The sequence below is a fragment of the Accipiter gentilis genome, chromosome 9 (assembly GCF_929443795.1).
Source record: "Accipiter gentilis chromosome 9, bAccGen1.1, whole genome shotgun sequence".
NCBI lineage: Eukaryota > Metazoa > Chordata > Aves > Accipitriformes > Accipitridae > Astur > Astur gentilis.
This window is the reverse complement of record NC_064888.1, coordinates 29,110,034-29,122,280: the sequence shown is the minus strand read 5'-3', so window position 1 is coordinate 29,122,280 and position 12,247 is coordinate 29,110,034. Positions and strand designations below refer to the sequence as shown.

The 12,247-nt window shown below is 61.2% G+C and overlaps 1 protein-coding gene across 2 annotated transcripts; it reads left to right on the top strand.

The window, feature by feature from the left end:
* The first annotated feature begins 4,602 nt into the window (after positions 1-4,602).
* Positions 4,603-10,902, top strand: KAZALD1 (Kazal type serine peptidase inhibitor domain 1). Of its 2 annotated transcripts, XM_049810669.1 has the most exons (5): positions 4,603-4,746; positions 6,189-6,789; positions 8,044-8,204; positions 9,552-9,699; positions 9,917-10,901. In XM_049810669.1, the coding sequence occupies exons 2-5, from the start codon at positions 6,288-6,290 to the stop codon at positions 10,000-10,002; spliced, it is 897 nt and encodes a 298-aa protein (XP_049666626.1). In that variant the 5' UTR covers positions 4,603-4,746; positions 6,189-6,287; the 3' UTR covers positions 10,003-10,901. The 2 variants fall into 2 exon arrangements, with proteins under 2 accessions (XP_049666626.1, XP_049666627.1); XM_049810670.1 differs by lacking the exon at positions 4,603-4,746 and having other exon boundaries at positions 6,268-6,789; positions 9,917-10,902.
* The last annotated feature ends 1,345 nt before the right edge of the window (positions 10,903-12,247 follow it).

Sequence of the window (12,247 nt, the reverse complement as noted above, 5' to 3'; positions counted from 1 at the left end):
CTGGCCAGTGAGTTGGGGGGGGGGGGTGTGGAGCTGACAAGCCCAAAGGTGACACTGCTGCATCTGTGGGGGAGCCCAGGTTGCAGCAGTGGATGCAGGGGAGCAAGGATGCTCGGTCCCTTCCCAAGCTGCTCATCCCAGAGGTCACAGGCCAGTCCCCAAAAGGCAGCAGCTGGGTGTCTCCAGGGGTGCTGGGCGGTGCTGGGCCGGGGACATCGATTGGTCCCTGGCGTTTTTAATGAGCTGCCCGACCGCAAGCTTTAACCTTGCCCATAATGAGGGCGAGCGGCAGCAATTCCTACCGCCACAGCCAGCTCCCCCAGCCTTAATGAGCTAATCAATACTTGTTCTCAGCTTAATTTCCAGCTAATTGCTCTTTAATGACGCCTGGAAATGGGCAGCTTCTTACGGGGGGGGGCGGCAGGCAGGCTCCCCCTCCCCAGCGCCCATTCCTGGTGGCAGGGGATGCTGGGGCGCTGGCAGTGGGTCACCTTCCCTGGCTGCATCCCAGCCTTGCTGGCGCTGCCGGAGGCTGGGGAAAGGGAGGGTGGCAAAGGGGATAGATAGTGGTCGCAGGACATGGTGCCACTGAGCTGGCGGCACCCTCCGGAGCACTCATCCTGGCCGGTGGGACTGTGCAGCCCCGTGCACACAGGGCAGGCTGAACAGAGGGTCCCTGCACACCAGGAGGGTCCCCAAGCCCCTCAGGACACTACGTTGCGGTGGGGGTCCGCGGGGGTGGGCTCATGGGGGGGGGGGGGGGGCTTGTTTTGAGGTGCAAGGGGAGGGGGGGGGCGGGGACTGAGGTGGCCATGCACTGCTCCAGGATCTACAGGTCCCAGGTACAGGGACGGTGTCCCGGCAAGGGGACGGGGACGAGACCAGCAGTACCCTGGAGGTGGCAGCAGAGACCCCGCAGCCTGCTGCCTGCCATCGCCTGCCTGCACCCGCCTGCCTGCACCTCTCTGCTGGGTCAGCCCCTCAGGCAGCGCGGGGGGCAGGCAGGGACTGCGGGGGGGTAGGGGCTTTTAGGGGGTGCTCCTGTTTGCTGTGGGGTCAGGGGTGCGCGGGGAGCCTGGCATGTCGCGGGGCGGTGGGAACTGTGCTAACCCGCCGCTGAGGTGCCAAAGTTGGCACGGCCGTGTCAGCCCGGGGGGGGGGGGGGGGGAGGTGGCAGGCAGAGGGGGGGCATCCCCGGGAATGCAGGCCCCACCGCCCGTTTTGTTCCTGGCCCCGGGTTATATGACCTGCTCTTGGATGGAGCTGGTGGAAAAAAAACCAGTGAAAGCAAAGGGATTCCTGCAGGGAAGGAGCTGAGCCGCATCCAGCCCTGCCGAGCCATGGCTCCTGTGGGAGAAGGGGCCTGGCAGCCTCCAACCAGGGAGCAGAGCATCCCTCACTACCTGGCCACCGCTGCTCAGGGCCAGCCTGAGAGCCACCCGTCCCCTCTGCTAACAGCTGCAACCCTTTCCCCAAGAATTTGCTGACAGGTTTGTTCTTGGGAGGAATTTGCTCTGGAAAAGCCTGGAGAAACCCGAGCCTGGCTGTTTCCCAGCATGGGTGCTGCCTGGCGTGCGGGACGGGAGGGACCTGCCTGCTGCCCATCTCTTGTCCCCATGGTAGACCCCCAGAATGCGGTTGGGACCCCCGAGAGCCACACAGACTTGGGGTGGGCTGGCCGGATCCCGGCTGCGTCAGGCTGCTCAAAACAGGAGGAAATGGAAAGGAGCAGCAGTGGGTTTGAGGTGAAATGGGCGAGATTTGGTTTATTATCAGAATGAGACCCCTGTGGCCCCACGTAGTGTGCTGGCAGCACCCCCTGCCCCAGCATCTCCCGGTGACACTTGCTTCTGCCGTGACATAACCCCTGTTCCCATCCCAGCCAGCCCTGACACCGCTCACCACCACCCTTGACATGACATGCATTGAGTCACTTGGCCTGGGGCTTTTTTTCCAGGGTGGGTTTTTAACTTGGCCTCAACTGCTGGAAGCCCCAGATCCCTGTGGGGTGGTCCAGGAGATCAGCCTGGGGCCTAGGGTGGGGGGAATGGGGCCAGGAGCAGTGGGGCACCCTGGACCAGCTGTGACAGCTCTGCCATCAGGGGCACATCCTGATGACAGAGGCCTGGAAGGATGCCATGGCTGTGGGTCTGCCAGGAGGATCCACAGACTCCTGGCTTCAATGGGACCATCGGGGGGGGGGGGAATTATGATGGGGAGCAACCTGCCAGGGAGGAAGGAGGGGGCTTCTGTGCTTGAGGTTCACTGCACCTTCAAAGCCCAATTTTGGGAGCTTCACTGGGCTTGGGGCAAGTGAGGAGAAAGAAGGGATAACTGGCTAGCGTGAGTGGGGAGCCACAAATGGGATTTACCCCAGTGCTAGGCCACGCAGAGCTGCAACCACCCTTTTCCCCCCAGATGGGCTCCCAGCAACTGGAGCTACAAGTCCCAGTTGCAGCCAGGGCTGTGCTGATTGAATCAAGGTGTGATTGAGCACAGCTCCTTGTTAAGCACAAGTTTAGATCTTCCACCCTTCATTCATAGCTGCTACTATTTATTAGCACATTCAATAGTCTCATTAAGCAGGAGGTTTAATTACCTGCCAGGTTGGAGCTCCATCTTGTTTAGCTGAGCTGAGCTGCCTATGGCTTCCAGGTCTTGGGTTGTGTTGTACTGTGGCTGGTGCTTTCCCTACTGAGATCTGGGGCTGGATTTCACCTCTGATCAGGAGATCTCCAACTGGAGATGTGGCCTCTCCTCACCTTGAGAGTGGCAGCTGCTGTAGAGATGCTTGGAGGAATCCAGTCACCCAGAGGCCGCGGTAACCCCATGGGGACAGGGATGTGCCAGGCACCTGGGCCGTGGCACATGGGAGAAGGAGCCAGGGCTGGGGTCCTCACGTGCGGGCAAGGAGAGCAGCATTGGGGCCTGTCCCCCCTTGCACCCTGCTAAGGGCAAGAGAAGCAAATAACCAGGGACCATCGCTGGCCCCGCTTTTCAGCAATGTCTAGGAATTATGCTCTGGCTCTATTTCTATACTGGCCAGCAGCTGTGTGGGCTGAAGGTGGCATCTGGGGCCAGGCTCGCCCCACAGCTTTGCCCCCTGCGTGGGGCAGGGGTGGGAGAGGGTGTGCTTGCTGCGGGGATGCCCAAATGCACAGGCAATGCTTTGTCCCACGGTGGGGAAGCAGAGCATGGTGGGGTCAGCCCAGGGAGCTCAGCACCCCTGGCTGGGTCACCTACAGCCTGTCCCCTCTCTGCTCAGGCTCTGAACCGGCTCTGGGGATGCATGTAGGAAAACCTTAGCTCCTACTGACTTTTTCCCTGCTCCCAAAGCAGCTGCAGCCCCAGCTGCTCTGTGACTTGTGAACGCGGGGCCCAAAAACCTGCGGCACGCCGGGACTGCGCTCGATGGGCCGGGTGAGGGGAGCCGGGGAGGGAGGCAGCCCTGAGCCAAGGGTTTGGGGGCCGCGGAGGGGGAGCAGGATGTGAGGCTGAAGGCAGAGCCGGCAGGAAACCCCCCTCTGCAGTGGGGCACTGGAGGGGGGGGTTTGGCCGGCAAAGGCAGATTTAGGGGGGCCGAAGCCTGGCGTGTTTTCCATCGTTAGCCATGGCTGGATTCGCAACGTGACCGAGCAAAAGCCCCAGAGCCCGGAATGAATTTTCAGGAGGGTGTTGGAAAGCAAAAGCAGATTTTTGCAGTGTGGTGAAGGAAACCAGATCCTCCGAGGGGTCCTGCAACAGCTTTGCTTCGCCTGAGCTTCACTGGGGAAGCAAATCCCACAAATTCCTCTCCTGGAGGAGAGAGCGGGCTGTGGGATCCCCCCGGCACAGCAGTGGAAGCAAGATGCAAATGTGCAGCGTGTTTGTGCTGCAAAGGCGTGCTGGGCCCCCTGTTCCTCAGGGCCAGGGAAACTGAGGTGGGGAGCAGTGAGGCAGCTTGCCGGGGGAGGGGTCTGGCACCCCAGCCCTGTGCACGCAGGTTTTGCGCTGCCGTGGCGTGGAGCAGCCCCACCACTGCTGCCGACTGCTCTGCTCCAGCCAAGGTAATGCTGTTGCTTGCACCCCGATACCCCCTTTGTACCCGGCTCCTGGGGTGTGCTGAGCGCAGACATCCCCCGGGAATTATCCCCCCCCCCCGTTTAATTACAGCAGCTGCTCAGTGTTTCAGCCTGTTTCCCACCCGAATTACAGCTTGAGAGATGCTTTCATCCCCGGCTTTTTCCCTCCCCTTCTCTTGTCTCCACAGACCCACGCAAAGTGGGTCTCTGCCCCCCACCCCGTTCCCCTCCTGCCCCACGGATGGCGCTGAGCATCAGCCCGGGCCCCGACACACGGCTTGGGCTGACCCCCGTGTCGGGGTCGGCGGGGAGGTGCCGGTGCTGGGGGGGGGGGGGCCGCAGCGGCAGAGTCCCGGGGCCAGGGTGCAGCGGGTGGCGGGACCCCGGTAGGGAAGGGGTGCCGGCCAGCCCGGGTCCCGGTCCAGGGATGGGCCGCGGGCCCGGAGAGGGGCGGGGGGGACTCACGTTTCGCTGACATCACGGCGGGTGCCGGAGCAGCCGGGGGCCAGCAGCCCCGCCGCCACGGCCGCTGCGCCGCCCGCGCCCCCGAAACCGCCGCTCCCCGGTACCGGCACCTCCGGTAAGTGGCGCCTTACGGCGGGGCGGCTCCCGGGGAACCCCGGGACTCAGCCAGGACCCCCAGAGCCCTCACCGCGGACTCGGGGAGCCAGAGACCGACTTTGCAGTTATGTGTCGTGTCGTGTGTCCGTCCCCCCCCCCCCTCCCCCCCCTTTCTCTGGCCCCCCACGTCCATCGGGGGCCGGAGCCTTGCTCCGTACAGCCTGGGGTAGCGAGGGCTGGGGCGGGGGGCTTCGGCACCGGGACCCCCTGCACCTTTCCATCCCTGGGGGGCTCGGTGGTCTCTGGTAAACGGGTCAAAGCTTCGCAGTTTGTTATCCGGGGAGGTGCGTGTGTGTGTGTAACCCACCGACCTGGCCATTCCCATCACCCCACCCCGGATCTGGGCTTCGTTAGCCCCGGAGGGTGGGGGGTCTGCGGGGTGCAGCTGGAGGGGGGGGGGGGGGGGCGGCTGCAGCCTGCCCTTCGGTGCCGTTCCCAGCAGGAGGAGAGCGGGCAGCCCGGCTGCCTGGGTCCCCTTTCCCAGCCCCACTCACTCGTGCTGGGTGGCCTTGGGGCAGGGGAGCGTAATTTCACTCCATCTCGGGGAAGGCAGCTAGGCTGTAACCAGGGGCTGGAGGGTGTTCACAAAGGGGTTTGGTTCATCATCAGCCCCTCTGGAGACAGGCTCCGAGACCCCACGTATCCTCCCAGCAGAGATGGGAAGCTGGCATAGATCAGCTGCTCTGCTTACCCAGGGTAGCGGGGTAATGCAGGCTTGGGGTTTGGGGACAGGGACCCTGTTGTGCCGGTACAGGCTGACCACGCTGGGCCTGCTGCCAGTCCACTGACTGCCCATTTGTGCACTGAGTCCCGCCATGCTCAGCCTCAGTTGCCTGTGTGATAACTGAGGGGGTCACAAACCTTTCCTGGGGGGTGTTTCTTCCCCTGCTCAGGCAGGTGGTGCCTAAAAAGAGGGGTTATGGTGCAGGGAGGGGAGGAGGACAAAAGCCAGGCATGACCGGGAGCATCCTCCTGGCTTGGCTCCTCTCGGCTGGCTGCCTCCAGCGTGGAAAAAGCCCCTTGTCTGCAGGATCAGCCGCTCCACTGCGCTTGTCTGGATGGTGAGGGAGGAAAAAAGGGCTCGTGACTCTTGCAAAGCAATGGGGAAATGAATGGAGCGCCTGGCTTTAGAGTGGCTTCCTGAGAGGAGGTGAGGAGCAGGGTACAAACCAGCTGAGCCATGACGGTGTATAGCAGCCTGTCTGGTCCCCTCCCAGCCCTGTGGCTCCCCAGGCCATGGTGGGGTCAGAGCAGGCTGGGCTCTGCCTGCTGGGCTGCCAGGGAAGAAGGTTGAAACCTGATGGTTCTGGGGTCAGCAGCCCCATCCCACCAGAGGATGCTTAGTGTCTCGGGGCAGGAGCTGGTTAGGGAGCCCCAGCATGGGAAGAATGTGGCTGAGGGGCTGGGACGCATCCTGCAGTGCTACTGCTCAGGGCAAGCCAGATGGGAGCCGGAGGGGTGGGAGACATTCCATGCACTGGTAAGACACATCCTCCCTTCTCACAGGCCACGATGGCTCCTCAGATCTAGCCAGGGAGGCCAGAGCAGTGCCGGAGATCCCTGTCCAAGTGATGGTGGGACCAGGATAGAGGAGCTGCTGTGAGGATGTCTGAAGCCAAGACCCTGAGCTCTTCTTGCCTCGTGCTTTCCTTGCTCTCCTTGCACTGGGCTTCGCTCCAGCTGGGCCAGGCTTTTCCCAGCACCTCCGACTACCTCCAGCGGGGCTGGCAGCGGCTGCTGGAGGAAGGAGAGGGCTGCGTCGAGTGCCGGCCGGAGGAGTGCCCAGCACCACGCGGGTGCCTGGCTGGCACGGTGCGGGATGCTTGTGACTGCTGCTGGGAGTGTGCCAACCTGGAGGGACAGATCTGCGACCTGGACAACACCAACCACTTCTATGGCAAGTGCGGGGAGCACCTGGAGTGCCGGCTGGATGCCGGGGACCTGCGGCACGGAGAGGTGCCCGAGCCCCAGTGCACCTGTCTCTCCCACCTGGCCCTCTGTGGCTCCGATGGCAAAACCTATGCCCAGATCTGCAGGTTCCTGGAGGTCGCCCGTGCCCATCCCGATGCCAACCTCACCGTGGCCCACGAGGGTCCCTGCGAGTCAGGTAGTGCCCTGGGAGCAGCTGTGCGGGCAGCGGGACGGAGGCTTGTACCTCTCAGGAAGGGACAAGCAAAGGGGTCTGGCTTAACTGTTTCACCTGGCAGCAAACGCATGATGTCCACAGGGACACGGCAGTGCTGGGGGCTGCTCCATACAGTGGCAGGTTGCCCCTGGTCCCCCCACTCTGCTGCTCCAGGGCATCTCCTGTGGATCCAGTGCCTGGAGAGGTCTGGGAGCAGCTTTGCCAAGTGGGAACGGGGTTTATGGGAAGCAGCAAATCCTGCTGGAGCAGATGGGGAAGTTCCAGGGATTTGTTAGCGAATTCTTGGCGACAGCGCTGGGTTCATGCTGGCCCAGTGCTCCTGAGAAATGTGGCTGCCTCCTGCAAATGGAAACTTGGGTCAGTTTGACTTGGCATTGCGATTTCCATCTCCCATTTAAAACCCAGCTGTGGGGGCAGGCAGTGGTGGAGAGGCCAAGCCCCAGCCTGCCCTGTCCAGCACTGGTCACCCAGTGCTGTCACCACAGAATGAGGGCCATCAAGGTTGACTTTATTTTCTGTAGATCATAACGTCCTTCAGTTTTTTCCCCCAGGTATATTTGGAAGTAGAGGCCTTCCCTTGGCCTCTGGCTCATGCTATGGGCCAGATCCTGGAGCAGGTGTGGGTGGGAAGGGTAGTCCTCACTCCGTCCCTCCAGGGAAGGGATGTGGGACCTGGAGGTATTGGCTCCATAGAGCAGCCAGGGACCTGCTGGCTCCCTTAATCGCTGGTGCAAGCACCGTGCCAGAGGAGAGGCCTCATTCAGCTGGAAGCTCATCCACCTCATCCATCCCCACCAGCCTCGGGCTGGATGAGTGCCCCTCGGCCTTTCCCCCACAGAAGGAGCATGCTCTGATTTGCACAGGAGAGCTTTGCTTTATAGGGCTGCCGTTACTGAACTGTTCTGGCTGCTCGTGTGTCCCTGAGCATCATTGCGCAGGCATGGAAAGTGAGGCCAGGAGGGATGGTAATCCCTCACGGGGCAGGGGGGCTGGGGAGGGAGCCTCTAGTCCCAGCTGCAAGGAGGGACTGTGTCCTCGGGCAAGGTGAGGGTCTGCCATGAGCAGGAGAGGAGAGGGGCGTGGGAAGGGTCACAGCATCTCTATGTGAGCCAAATGCTGCCACCCTGGAAGGGACCAGCCCAGGAGAGCCCACAGGACCTGCTGAGGGCGGGACCGCTTCTGAGCCCACCCTGCTCTCCTGTGCCCCCTCCCCAGAGCCCCAGATCACCTCTCCTCCCTATGACACATGGAACATCACTGGGCAGGATGTCATCTTCGGCTGTGAGGTTTTTGCCTACCCCATGGCGTCCATTGAGTGGAGGAAGGATGGCACGGAGATGCTGCTGCCTGGAGATGACCCCCACATCTCTGTCCAGGTGAGTGGTGTGCCTAGGGTGTTGGACATGGCCCTAGGGTGACCCAGCCCTTCCCAGAGCTCATGGGCAACCAGACCTGAGGGTAGTCATCCTCTGGGGGTGGCCAAGCCTGGCTGCCTGGGGATGAGAAGGGGTGACTGGGCCCTACACATCACGAGGACTGGCTGAGCCAGGGCTGGTGTCTCAGTGGTAGGATCCATCAGCATAGCTCTCTTCTGTAGTTTTCTCCCATAGTTTTTGAACTTATATGTTTTAAGATCTGCAGAGTCCTGCAGCAGGGAGTTTGCCACCTCCCTGCCTTTAGTTTTCTCTGCCTGCTGGCTTTTAATCACAGCGCCACTGGCTGGGCTGGAGGAGAGGACCTCCTGAGGTGCCTTCCAGCATGGGTTATCCTCGGGTCCCATCCGCAGTCAGGCAGTCTCTGCCCTTTTCTGCCCGCTGCTCTGAGCCCGGCTCCCCTCCCAGAACTGGCAGGTCAAGGGGTCAGCGTCCTGCCCACAGCCAGCCCCAAATATAGTGCCCAGCCAGGCATACCCAGCTATTAGAGGGTGTAGGCAGAGGCACAGGAGCCGTGCACTGCAGCCACGCACCGGTGAGGAGGAAACTGTTGTGGGATGCATGGAGGGAGCCAGGGGAGCAGGTGGGAGCCGGCACCATTGCGAGGCGACGTGCTGGTCCCCTTCCATCTTTCTGCCCTTTGCGCCACCCTGTAGCCTGTCACAAGGTCCGGCCGAGGACCTTCACCCCAAGCAGGGCTACGCTGCCTGGCTGGAAGAGACTCAGCTGTCCTCTGTCCCTGGCCACAGCACCATAATAGCAGCCTGCAAACACAGCTGCAGCCCAGATGGGTCAGGAAGAGATTATTTCTTGTTGGGGACAAACAGAAAATAGCCTGGTTGGCGCCAGAGCAATTCTGGGACCTCGCTGCCTGCCGAAACAGGCGACTCGGGGCTCGGCTGAGCCATCCCGGGCTAGCTGTGCTCATGGCACAGATGCTCCCTTGCTTCTGCCACTCTGCAGAGCACCAAAGCCAGCATCCTGCTGCTGTTTGGGGACCACGGTGGCACTGGGGCATAACTGGGAGTCTGGGCATGTCTGCAAGGTCCTGCCCAAAGCAGGGGTCCCAGGCCCTCCTGAGGACAAGGAGGTGCCCATTGCCCCCGCCTCCCCCGGGTAGTCGGAAAAGGGGGAACCTGCAGCCAGGGGGTCTGTACCTGCCCCCAGAGTGGTACTTAGTGGGGGGCAAAGAGTTTCCCTGGGCTTGTGTCCCCCTTCCCATCCATCCCAGCCCCACTCCAGGCTTTCGTGGCCCCAGCGCTACCTGAAATCCCCTCCCCCCTCCTCCAGTTCAGAGGTGGCCCCCAGAAATATGAAGTGACCGGCTGGCTCCAGATCCAGGGTGTGCGGGTGACGGACGAAGGCACCTACCGCTGCTTTGCCAGGAACAGGGTCGGGGAGGTGGTGGCGTTAGCCAGCCTGACTGTCTTCACGCCCGGTAAGCACCACGTCCTCCTCCTCCTGTCCGCTCTGATGGGGACAAGAGAGGGGATGTTTGGGCAGGGTGCGCTGGTATGGCGGGAGCTGCTGGAGTATAGGGCTGTGCTGGGGATGCCCCAGCAAGCTGCCGTGCACGGTTTGGCTTTGGTCCTGGTGGGGAAGGGGACAGGCACCGGGGGTGGCAACATCACATTGTCCTCACACTGCCATTTCAGATCAGCTCAACATGACGGGCTTTTCCCCGCCGAAGCCCCGCACAACGCCTGAGGACTACGGGGAGAGTGAGGAGGACTATTACTAGCCTGGAGACGGGATGTCCAGCTGCAGAGATCACCTTGCCCACGGTGGCCGTTCCCGGGGGTTGGGGACATCACCGGAACAAGCACCCCCCAGTCCAAAACTCCTTCTCTGAACAGTCTTGGCACAACAGCCTCTTTTTTGGGGTGGGGGACAGGGTGACACATCCCTCTGCTGGGGGCTGCTCGGGGAGGGGACGCTGGCTGGTTGGTGGCACAGGGCTGGGACTGGGGGGTGGCTCTGCCTGGGGCAGGATGGGTCTGTCCTCTGGCCGAGCAGGGATGCGGTGGCACGTGGGACGCTGCGGGGACAGCCACACCACGTGTGATGAGGACTTGGTGCTGGGGCTGGAGGCAGTCCCCCCAGAAGAGGGAGACCAGGGCAGGGACATCTCTGCCCTGTGCGAAGCATTTTGAGGAAGCCAGAGCGGAGGGCTGGAACCTGGCTGTGACACCCAGTGCATTACCCCTGGGGCTGATCATAGAATCATAGGATGGTTTGGGTTGGAAGGAACCTTAAAGATCATCTAGTTCCAACCCACCCTGCTATGGGCAGGGACAGCTTCCACTAGACCAGGTTGCTCAAAGCCCCATCCAACCTGGCCTTGAACACTTCTACAAATGGGGCATCCGCAACCTCTCTGTGCAACCTGTTCCAGTGCCTCACCACCCTCAGGGGATCTGCATCCCCTGAGCACAGGGACAGCCAGGCTTCTCCCCAGGACCCAGGGAACCTGCTGCCAAAACATCCTTCTCTTACGTTTTGTTTTTAACCAGAAAAGTAGTGATTTGAGGAAACCAGACACTTGTGGTTTAGAGTGCTGTCTTTTCTCTGGCCCAACCGCCCATGTGGTCAGAAACCCTTTGTCCTTTTTGGACTGACTTTGTGCTTTCCCTTCCACACAGCTCTTTACTTTGCCATTTCAGTTAACATTAGTTAAAATATACACATAGGTCAAAGCCTATACAGACCAGTCGACTGTCCTGCATCCACAAGGATTATTCTGGGGGTGAGGGAGGGTGCAAACACTGTGGATGCTACCTTGTCCACTGTGGGAGTGCTTGGGTCGAGGAGCCCTCCTGCCCATCCCGGTGCTTACAGCTGGTCCTGGAGTGGGTCCTGCCCCTCACATCCCACATAGGGATGGGGCCCCCCAGCAGACCAGCTCCTGTTTCCACTGAAAATGCTCCATTTTTAAAAAACAAACCCACCTGCCTCTCAGAGCTGGTGATTTAGAGCAAACTGTCGTTTTGGGGGAGTGTGGGAAGGAAGCCCAGAGCTGTGCTGTGTTGCCCCACACCTGGAGAGGGCTGGCAGGACCCTTTTCCATGGGCATCCTGGGGCTGAGCTCACAGTCAAGCACTGCTTTGCCCCCCCACAAACCAGCAACATTTACAGGATTTCTGGGACTTAAAACATCCCCATGGACCAAACTGCTCCTGGTTACTTGGTCCCAGCTCCAGGGAGGTCTGGAGCTGTGGCAGGGAGCCAGAATCCAGGAGTAAGGAGTTGGCCAGTCCCCAGGCAGGAGCAGGCAGGATGAGACGAGGCTGGCGGCTTGGGCGCCACACTGCTCTCCTTCCCTTGTTTTCTTTTTTCTCTTCTTCTTCTTTTTCTCGAGAGCTGGCTCAGATGATGCAATTACAGCATCGAAACCTGAACAAGCAAATAAAAGGGATTTGTCTGGAGTTGGCAGTAGAGCAAAATTCCTGTAGCCGGTGAGGCTGGGCCAACCTTGGCCCCTGCATTGCAGCCTGATGGGGCACAGCCAGCACCACTGCCACCCTGCCTGCCCGCCCGCCTGCTGGGTTGCCTGTCCTCTTTGGCACTAAACCCCTTCTCAGCTGGGGCAATACAAAAGGCACCCATGCCTCAGTTTCTCCTTCCATCTAACAGTGTAATAGCATCCTCCTGGGACTGCTACATCAAAGTCAGAGTGTGTTCGGGAGGGACCAGGGACAGAAACATGCCATTGGCTTTTATTTTCCTTTTTTGGGGGGCAAAACCTGCTTTCAGAGGAGCCAGGGTGTCTTCACCCAACCTGATCCCCTCCCTGTTTCGTACACAAATCGGCTGGTGGAACTGGGCTGCTGAACTCAGGCTCAGGCTGCCGCGGGGAAACCTGAGAGCGTCCCGGAGCTTCAGCAGGTGAGGAGAGCTGCTTGCTGGGCTCCCTGCCGGTGCCTGGGGCTGGCCATCAGCCAGGGCTGCCATGCCAACCCTCCCCAGGGCCAGGCCCCCCCTGCCCA

Bases quoted from the DNA above. Each gene is read 5' to 3' on its own strand.
- KAZALD1 (XM_049810670.1), top strand. From the start codon at position 6,288: ATGTCTGAAGCCAAGACCCTGAGCTCTTCTTGCCTCGTGCTTTCCTTG. The intron at 8,205-9,551 runs GTGAGTGGTGTG...CCCCTCCTCCAG, and splicing joins ACCCCCACATCTCTGTCCAG to TTCAGAGGTGGCCCCCAGAA. The intron at 9,700-9,916 runs GTAAGCACCACG...CTGCCATTTCAG, and splicing joins CCTGACTGTCTTCACGCCCG to ATCAGCTCAACATGACGGGC.